The 10,108-nt window shown below is 55.2% G+C and overlaps 1 protein-coding gene across 1 annotated transcript; it reads right to left on the bottom strand.

The window, feature by feature from the left end:
* Positions 1-848: 848 nt before the first annotated feature.
* TMEM80 (transmembrane protein 80) lies at positions 849-10,105 on the bottom strand. Its single transcript, XM_026447287.2, is given in 6 exon segments — positions 849-2,013; positions 4,208-4,300; positions 4,683-4,776; positions 6,017-6,036; positions 9,829-9,901; positions 9,903-10,105. Coding segments are annotated over 6 exon segments (651 nt in total). The 5' UTR covers positions 10,068-10,105; the 3' UTR covers positions 849-1,807.
* Between the last annotated feature and the right edge of the window lie 3 nt (positions 10,106-10,108).

Here is a 10,108-nt window from a genome sequence, read left to right as displayed (position 1 = left end):
ACCCTTGCCCTCACCCTTCCTGGAGGCAGAGCTGGGAGTGGCCAAGTGGGAAACAGGCGCTGGAGGGCACAGCTGAGGGGGGGTGTCCCTCTCCACTCCTGAACGGGTGCCTGTCAACACGATTCCTGTCAACACGATTGAGTGCCGAGCCTGCCCTCAGGAGACGGTACAGGCTGGTCTCTCAGGCCCCATCTACTCCGGGCCACCTGGAGCCATGGCGGTCCCTGTGGAGCAGGTGACCATTGCCTGTGTGCCCACTGAGACTGGAGGTGTCAGGATCCATTAACCATGAAGGTAACAGGTCTCCAGCCTTGGGGAGGAGGCCCTTCCCTGGTCTGCATGGTTCATGGGCTGAGTCCTTCAGATGGCAGGCATGCCCAGCCGGTCCTCTGCGAGTGCAGGCGCTGCTGAGGGAGGGGGCCCAAGGCGCTCAGGCGCTGGCGTGTGTGGTTCTGCTGCAAGGGCACAGGGGTGGGAGGCGGGTCCTGAGAGCCGTCCTGCAGGTCAGCCTCTGGGGGCGATAGGCAGTGGCCTATCTGGGGGCGATAGGCAGGTCAAAGCAAGTCCGCCCAGGACAACGGGGTGCTCCTATCACTTCCACGAAGACAGGCAGGAAAGTCTGTCCGGGTGCCACAGCCACAGCCACCCCAGCTGAGGGAGCCCCAGTGGAGGCCCAGGACAGTCCCGCAGCCTCCTGCCCTCAGGAGTCCACCGAACAGAAGGCGCCCAGCAGCCGGGGCCCGAGGGCGAGGCCAGCCAGGAATTGACCAGCTGGCAAGCAGGGTGTGCTCTCTTGAAGGGTGGGAGAACTGGTGATGGGGTCGGGGAGGTGGCCATAATTAGGAGAATTCAAGGAGGCATACACATCTCTTTATTTACAAAATGCGGTGAAGACAAAATATCTAGATATTAGGATGTGATTATTCCAAACACAGAAAACACACAAGAGAACCAAATGAAGGGAAAGCTACTATAACAGCTTAGATACTTTTTAAGGAAAACTTACAGTAAATCTGGGAATGGGAAAAAAAATCACAGAGCTAGAATTTGTTTAGCACTCAGTGCAAAAGGCAAAACTTGCTAAAACTGGAGTGGACGGAGGCTCACAATGTGGTCCCCGCAGCTGCTCTCTCTCCTGCAGTCCCATCCCCGGCCTCAGCCCTGACCTCTCCTCCGAAGCCCCTAAAGGGAGGAGCGTGGCTGAGATGGAAATTCTCAAGCACCGGAGCTGTTGGCTTGTTTGCATTTATTGCTTTAGGAACCCAGCGTGCACTCTTGCCGCCGGGGCCTGCCTGCCTCTGAGGCAGAGCTGGGGGCACTCAGAGCACAAGGCCTACCCCATCCTGCTTCTCCAGCCGGACTTGGAAACACAGGTGGGGCCTGGCCACGGAGTAAACTGTGGTCTCAGAACACAAATTAGGACCATCAGGGAACTAGGGGGTGATGGGGGAGGCGGTGAGACGAGGCTTCTGTTCTGAAGGGCTCTGTCCTCCCTCTCAGCCCTGGAGGCCTGGCTGCTGACGCCAGACCCCACTGACAGGGCTGAGTGTGCGCTCCTAGGACTCACCTTGAAGGCAGTTCTGTGTGGTCCCTCCCTGCAGCTGTTCCCAACACCAGGGCCTCCAGCAGTTTGTTCTGCTCTGGCTCCTGCTCCCACCCCTGCCAGGACAGATGGAGCCATCCAAAACCATCGATGGCCAGTCACTAGGAAAAGTGCCTTCCTGTCCAGGAACGGGGAGGTGACAGCTGGGGGACTGGTCGGGCCCAGGAGGAGGGCCCCAGTGTGGGGTGTTCTGGGTGCCCGCAGCTACCTGGTGAAGGCTGCAATGGCAACCACCTGCAGGACGGCCTCCAGGCCGTGAAGGGCCAGGAGTGTGGCACTGAGGGCCCAGTCGGCCCACAACACCAGGGTCTGCCAAAGCAGGAAGTAGGCAGAGAGGAGGGCGGTGCCGGCCGTGAGGACCAGGCTGGCGGCCAGCGGCCTCTCAGCCTCTGTGAGGTTGCCCCTGGTACCTGGAGAACAGAGCAAAAGGGGGAGTGAAGGTGGTGCAGGGTGATCCCCAGAGCCCACCGCCCGCAGGTACCCGGCAGGCTGCTGGGACCAGAGCAGATCCTTGCCCTATGTTCCTCCAGGGCCCGGGGAATTCCAGGGAAACAGCCCCCATGGCCACCCAGAACCCAGGAGAGCCAGAGAGCATGTGCAGCACGGGCGTGAGCCCCTCCTGGGGCAAGTGGGATCTGTCTCTGGGTCGGCTGTGTGGGCGAGGGTGAATTTGGTTTCTAAAATGATTCAACTGCACCTGCCACCTTTTCCTAATTCCAAGTGGAACTGAAGGGATTTTTTTGAAAAATTCCCAAAATATTTTTCTCTGGTCCAAGGCCAGGTCTGGAAAATTTCATGAATACGTATTAAAAACAAAACCGCGTATTTAGCAAACAAATGTGTCAGTCACTAGCTGAGCCCAGGTGCCTGGAGATCCTGCAGTGTGCGGCACGCTTGGGGAGGGTCCCCGTTGGCCTAGCAGCCCCCAGCAGGGCCAAACACCCTGTCCCCACCACCTTGGGGCAGGCCCAGGCCCCCGAAGATCCGGCCAAGAACCGGGCCTCTGTGCAGCAGTGGCGCTCGCACCCTCCCAGCAGTGCCCACTCTGGGGAGCAAGCTGTAGAGGCTCCAGGACCATCTGTAAGTGCAGACAAGACACTGACGGCCGGGCACCCCTCAGTGGAATGGGCAACTGAGAGAACTCGCCTCCATCCTCCTAGTGTGTCTGAGGCCTGATAACAAAAGGAAGGGTGGGGGCCGCCCTTCTCTGCAGCCTCGGTTCCTCACTGGACATCCAGCATTGGGGTGTATCTGTGTGTGAACAAGAGGCGTCCAAGATTCCAGCCTGGCAGGCGCAAAGCGCCCTGGAAGTGCCCACTGCGTTCCCACGGCAGGGCAATGTTTCACATACACGTGTGTTTAGGTGCACGTGTTATGACCATGAGCACGCAGAGGGCTGGAAGCCTGCACCCCACTGGCCACAGAGGTGAGCTCTGGGGAGGGCAAATTTCCATGTTTTACTTCTGCACCCCTTGAATCTTGTACAAGAATATATCCTTGAACAAACTGTGTGGTTAAAAAAAGGGGAGTGAGGTCAGGCACTTTGGAAGGCCAAGGTGGGCAGACTGCTTGAGCCCAAGAGTTCAAGACCAGCCAGGGCAACTTAGTGAAACCTTGTCTCCAGCAGGGAGAAGTGGCTCACACCTGTAATCCCAGCACTTTGGGAGGCCGAGGCAGGCAGACCACGAGGTCAGGAGATTGAGACCATCCGGCTAACGTGGTGAAACCCTGTCTCTACTAAACATACAAAAAATTAGCCGGGCGTGGTGGCGAGCGCCTGTAGTCCCAGCTACTCGGGAGGCTGAGACAGGAGACTGCTGTGAACCTGGGAGGTGGAGCTTGCAGTGAGCCGAGTTTGCGTCACTGCACTCCAGCCTGGGCGACAGAGTGAGACTCTATCTCAAAAAAAAAAAAAAAAACAAAACCCTGTTCCTTTTTTTCTCACCACAAAAAAAAAAAAAAAAAAAATTAGCCAGGCATGGTGGCGGGCGCCTATAGTCCCAGCTACTTGGGAAGAGGGGGAGGGCTGAGGCAGGGGGATTGCTCGAGCCCAGGAGGTCAAGGATGCAGTGAGCTGTGATTGCACCACTGCACTCCAGCCTGCGCAACTGAGTGAGACCTCTCAAAAAAAGTAGGTCACTTGAAGGGGTTGCAGACGTGGGGATCCCTAGAGCTGGACTCCGGAGGCTGGGGGCTCCCACCCCTCTAGACTCTGCTGCCTTTTGGGACCTGCCAGACTCTCCAGGGCTCTCTCCTCCGACGGCTGAGGCCAAGGGGAAGGGGGTGCTGGTGAATATTCCAGAGCTCCGGATGTGGTGGTGGGCTGGGCTTCTGATCTCAGTGCCATTACCCAGTGACTTCTACAAGACACACTTCCAAACACAGTCTCTCCCAACGATGCCCCCAGCGTTGTTTGTCTCTGGGACAAAACTTCTCAATTAATACTTAATGACACTGTAAGGTGAGCCTGCAAAGCAACTGGGCAAGCAGTTTGGATAAAAAACGTCTCCGAGAACCATACTATAAAATAATTACTATTGAAAGGCTGTGGTAACAGATAGCAACTCTTACGACAGGTTCTTCACGGTGTTAACGTCCACTCACCCAGGTATAACCGCACCGCTTCCAGAATCCCCATCAGAAACAGCAGAGCAAGATCGAGGACCAGGTAGTGGTGAGGACAGCTGAATACCTGACCTGGAGAGCAGAGGTGCAGACGGAACACAAGTTACCTGGCGCAGCAGCGGCAGCCACCTCAGCTTGCCTTTTCCTTTTCCTTTTTTTTTTTTGAGACAGGGTCTTGCTCTGTCACCCAGGATGGAGTGCAATGGCGCCATCTCAGCTCACTGCAACCTCCGCCTTGTGGGTTCAAGCAATCCTCTCACCTCAGCCTACTGAGTAGCTGGGACTACAGGCGCCCACCACCAAGCCCGGCTACTTTTTGTGTTTTTAGTAGAGATGGGGTTTCCCCATGTTGGCCAGGTTGGTTTCGAACTCCTGACCTCAAGTGATCCGCCCGCCTCAGCCTCCCAAAGTGTTGGGATTCCAGGCGTGAGCCGCCGCGCCCGGCCTGACTTACTTTTATATGTGATCATCAGGAGCGTGGCGAGGAAATATAGGGCGTAGTACGTTCCGCTGAGACAAAACAGCATTTGAAGGGGAACTGAAGAGAGCTGGTGAGTGGTTAAGAATCCTCAAGCTCAACGGGCCTGGGAGCAGCCTCCCAGGTGGCTGAACAAGAGGGGCTGGTTCTGTCATCTGTTTGGTGGCCACAGACACCACGGGACCACTGGGTCCTGGCAACGGCTCACTGCCCATTGGAGGCTTCTGCCACTGTGCTGGCTGCCAGTGGGGTCCCATGAGCTGGCAAGGCCTTTGTGGGACCCCCCTCCACGCCAGAACAATGCAGTCTATGTGCACCGCAGCCCCTGCCCTCAGTGACTGTGGACTGGTCAGAGGACAGCCTCCACACACTGACACTCCCAGTGATGTCACCCTGACTCTGGCCCCAGTTATGAGTTAGGGAGAAAAAATAACTTTGTCATTTTCTTTTTTTTTGTTGTTTTTGAGAGAGTCTTGCTCTGTTGCCCAGACTGGAGTGCCGTGGCACAATCTTGGCCCACTGCAACCTCCGCCTCCTGGGTTTAAGTGATTCTTCTGCCTCAGCCTCCTGAGTAGCTGGGATTACAGGCATATACTACCACACCCAGCTAATTTTTTGTATTTTTAGTAGGGACAGAATTTTACCATGTTGGCCAGGCTGGTCTCAAACTCCTGGCCTCAAGTGATCTGCCCGCCTCAGCCTTCCAAAGTGTTGGGATTACAGGCATGAGCCACTGCGCTCTTCAGAGGAAATATATTTCTGTTTGGGGGGACTTAAGTATCTACTAGCCATTTCCTGAGCTGTGTACATTTCCTATTTGTTTATGCTAACATGAGTCTATGGGGCCAGAAACAGTGACTCACGCCTGTGATGCCAGAGCTTCAGGAGGCCAAGGCTGCAGTGAGCTGTGATTGCCACACTCCAGCCAGGGTGAGAGCAAGGCTCCGTCCTTAAAATAAAATAAACAAACAAAAATAAAATAAAATGAATCTAGGGACATTCAAAGTGAGGAATTTCCATCTTCCTGCCACTACTGGCCGGGACAGAGGCAGGTGGCCATCCTCTTTGGAGCCGGGCAGTCTGGCGTGCTTAGCCACTTTGTGCAGGGCTGAGCAGGTAGGGGATGGAGCCAACACAACTGATCCAAGGAAGTTACATCAACTCTCTGAATCTGTCAAGCAACACTCTCCTCTTGAAAGTGGAATTACTAGACAGAACTTAAGGAAAACGTGGGGTGAGGCCGAGCGCTCTGTGTGTGGCAGCAATTCGGGCCTCTGGGTGTTGTCCTGGAGGGGCACGCAGCAGGATACCACTGTGGAGAAGCCTCTCCCTGAAAGAGAAAGGGGCCGTGAGCAAGGCCCGACAGCCACCAGGAGGCTTTCCTGGGGCTCGCTCCACAATGATAGGAACCACCCCTGCTTTATTCTCTTTTGATCTCATATTTATAGAAAGCAGTAAATATATACCGTGGGCCTGCCCCTAGGTATCTCCCGTGCCTCTCTAGCCATCCTTCGAGGCTAGGAGTCTCTGCCTTTCAGAACCTGAGGCTGGAGACAGCGAGTACGGGAGGAACCCTGGTGGGAAGTGAATCCTCCACTTCACCCTGGGCCCAACCCAGCTGGCCCTCAGGGAAAGCAGCACCCTGAGCCTACCCAAACAGCAGCTCCCCTCGTTGTCTGTGGCTTCTCTGTATTTGCCACACATATATGACTAATGAAAACCTTTTCGGCTGGGCGTGGTGGCTCACGCCTGTAATCCCAGCACTTTGGGAGACCGAGGCGGGCGGATCGTGAGGTCAGGAGATCGAGACCATCCTGGCTAACACGGTGAAACCCCGTCTCTACTAAAAATACAAAAAAATTAGCTGGGCGTGTTGGCTGGCGCCTGCAGTTCCAGCTACTCGGGAGGCTGAGGCAGGAGTATGGCGTGAACCCAGGAGGTGGAGCTTGCAGCGAGCGGAGATTGAGCCACTGCACTCCAGCCTGGGCGACTGAGCGAGACTCTGTCTCAAAAAAAAAAAAAAAAGAAATAAAAAAGAAAATCTTTTCTGACTTAGGTTGTAACAAATCTTTTTTCATAATTTATAAGAGACATTTGCTTTCCTTTGGAATTTTATCCCCAAACATCCCTCCAAAAATAAGAATTTTCAAAACTAGCAATGCAGCAGTCCAATCTTTTTATCATGCAACCTCTTAGGCCTTCTCCCACCCCGACCTGAGAGATGACAGGAAGCCCGAGGAGTGAGTGGAGCCTCTTTCCGCATTTTCAATTCTGAGGTTTTGCATCTGAAGACTCCCCTGACTCATCCTGGATCCACGGTGACCTGGGTCAGACTAATTGTCTGAAAAGCGCTCACGCTAGTTGCACACGTGATATGTGCACGTCTCTACATGTGTAAATACATCAATATAGATCTAGAATTGGGCGGAAACCTCTCATAAAAGGAGGCTCAAGCTGCATCGCTGGGCGGCAGGCAGGACAGCAACCTGAACACAGCCTCTCTGTTCCATTTCCACTTCAATGCCAGGGAGGGCAGGACAGAAACCTGGCGTTAGTGAGATTTTGTGGCTGATCCCACAGCTTCTTGAGCAGATCTGGGGCCTTCTGTGCCAGAGTTTGTGGAATCTCCCGTGGGCAAGCGTCTTGAGCCGGTAAATATAGGACATCGGCATCAGAGACTCAGAACTGGGCTCCTGAAAGAGGCGCCACAGGCTGGAAGCAGGAAGCCAAGTGCACGGCAAACCACGTCGCATCGTGTTACCGGCAGACCACTCTTTAAACCCGATCTGTCCTTTTCCAGGGCCTAGCTAAACCAGGCTACCTAAATACCTGTCATTATCTGTGATGATTTCGCATTAATTGGGGTTTTTGTCCCTTCTGTTCCCTTAGAGGTTGGCTTCTTAAACACTTCCAATGTGTCTCCTAGTTGCTCATTGCTACAGATTGAAGTTGTGGCGTTTGAGGGAAACTGTATAAAAGTCTTAAGTGATGTAACATTTAAATAATTAATATGAAGGGCGGCTATAACCAGCTGTTATAGGGCGGCTGTTCTAACAATTCTAGACCTGCAAGAGCTCATTCTGACTGAACTTAGCCCTGGCTTTCAGGACATTTTTGGTTAGTGACTTACTGTAATCACAACGTGGCTATGAATAGCTGTGTCAGACGAAGTTAAACATGGAAGTAAAAGAGAACAAATGTTTTCCCTGATGTAACGGACAAGGTGTGTTAAGAGATCTTGCTCTAGTATACACTTAATTTTTATAGAGACAGGGTTTTGCTCTATTGCCCAGGCTGGAGTGCAGTGGCGTGATCACAGCTCATTGCAGCCTCAACATCCTGGGGTTAAGTGATCTGCCAGCCTCAGCCTCTCACACAGCTGTGACCACAGGCTCCCTGGGGTAATTTTTTTTTTTTTTTTTGAGACAGAGTTTCGCTCATTGCCCAGGCTGGAGTGCAATGGTGCGATCTTGTCCCCCCGCAACCTCTGCCTCCCTGGGTTCGAGTGATTTCTCCTGCCTCAGACTCTCATGTAGCTGGGATTACAGGCATGCACCATCACACCAGGCTAATTTTGTATTTTTAGTAGAGACGGGGTTTCTCCATGTTGGTCAGGCTGGTCTTGAACCCTCGACCTCAGGTGATCTGCCCTGCTTGGCCTCCCGAAGTGCTGGGATTACAGGCGTGAGCCACTGCGCCCGGCCTTCCCCGGGTAATTTTTTTTTTTTTGAGACGGAGTCTTGCTCTGTCGCCCAGGCTGGAGTGCAGTGGCCTGATCTCAGCTCACTGCAAGCTCCGCCTCCCGGGTTCACGCCATTCTCCTGCCTCAGCCTCCTGAGTAGCTGGGACTACAGGCGCCCGCCACCACGCCCGGCTAGTTTTTTGTATTTTTTAGTAGAGACGGGGTTTCACCGTGTTAGCCAGGATGGTCTCGATCTCCTGACCTCATGATTCGCCCGTCTCGGCCTCCCAAAGTGCTGGGATTACAGGCTTGAGCCACCGCGCCCGGCCTTCCCCGGGGTAATTTTTAATTTTTTTTTGTAGAAGGGGGTCTCGCACTGTTGCCCAGGCTGGAGTGCAGTGGTGTGATCACGGCTCACTGCAGTCTCAATCTCTTGAGCTCAAGTGATGCACCAGCTTCAGTCTCCCACGTAGCTGGGACCACAGGCTCCCCGAGCTAATTTTTAATTTTTTTTTTTTTGTAGAGGGGGGTCTCGCTCTGTCGCCCAGGCTGGGGTGCAGTGGCGCCATCACGACTCACTGTAGCCTCGACCTCCTGGGTTCAAGCGATCAGCCAGCCTCAGCCTCCAGAGTAGCTTGGTCCCCAGGGGTGCGTCACCACGACCGGCTGATGTTTACAATTTTTTTGTTGAGAGGGTGTCTTGCTATGTTGCCCAGGTTGGTCTCAAATGATCCTGCAGCCTCGGCTTCCCAAAGTGCCAGGCTTACAGGCGTGAGCCACTGCGCCCAACCTAAACTTCATTTTTAACCTAATGAAAATACACAAACCTGATTACTAGAGGCTGCTCTGCCTATGCAACAGCCATTCGTTATTCCTTTAAAACAAAGCACCTAATTTCCAGACAACGCGCTCGAAGGTCTGGCACTTCAGTGCCCGCGTTTGAGAGCTCCGGCTGCACCCACAGACAGCAGAAAGCGGCCCCTCTGCAGCACGGCCGATTTACTGCCTTGGTCTCTCCCTTCCTCCTCTCGGAGGCGAGTCTCTCACGCAGGACGGCTGAGGCATGGGCACCCGCGGTTTCTCTGGCGAAGGTTCCAAGGCTACCGAAACCCCGCGCCCATCCCGCCCACGTGTCTTCACAAAAGCCACGCGCGGGACAAGAGCTGTCGGGGACCGGGTCCCAGAGAGCCGCTCCAAAGCCGCTCCGCATCCACCCTGCCCGGGCCCAGGCGCCCGCGCGCGGGCGAGCTCCTCGGGGCGCAGGACGCCCGCCACCCAGGCCAGGCCGCGCTTCTCGATGGGGTGACGGAGCTGTCTCGCTCACGTAGAAACGGTAGCACAGCCCCGTGAGCGCACCGAAAACGGAAACCGGATTGTCACCACAGGGAAACGCCGCGCCCGCCGCGGCTAGCCCGGAAGCCCCCACCCGCCCGAGCTCACCTCGCCGCGCGGCCGCCATCTTACCCGCCCCGCCCGCCGGTCCGTCGCGATCCCGGCAGCCTCTCGGCCCGCGCTGCTCGCGCTCCTTCGGCCATTTTCGCGTCTCCTGACGAAGGGGCCCGACCGCGCCGCGCTTCGGGAGCGGACGTCCGAGCCACGGCCGAGGCTCGATTAGTCCGTCCGGCACCGCTCGGGCACTTTCGGAAGGGAGGAGGCGGAGAACCGAGGTTCGGGAGCATTCGGACTCGGGGACATTCGGCTCGGCTCGGCTCGTCCTCGG

Source organism: Piliocolobus tephrosceles, chromosome 13 (assembly GCF_002776525.5).
Source record: "Piliocolobus tephrosceles isolate RC106 chromosome 13, ASM277652v3, whole genome shotgun sequence".
NCBI lineage: Eukaryota > Metazoa > Chordata > Mammalia > Primates > Cercopithecidae > Piliocolobus > Piliocolobus tephrosceles.
This window is presented reverse-complemented; position numbering and strand designations above follow the sequence as displayed.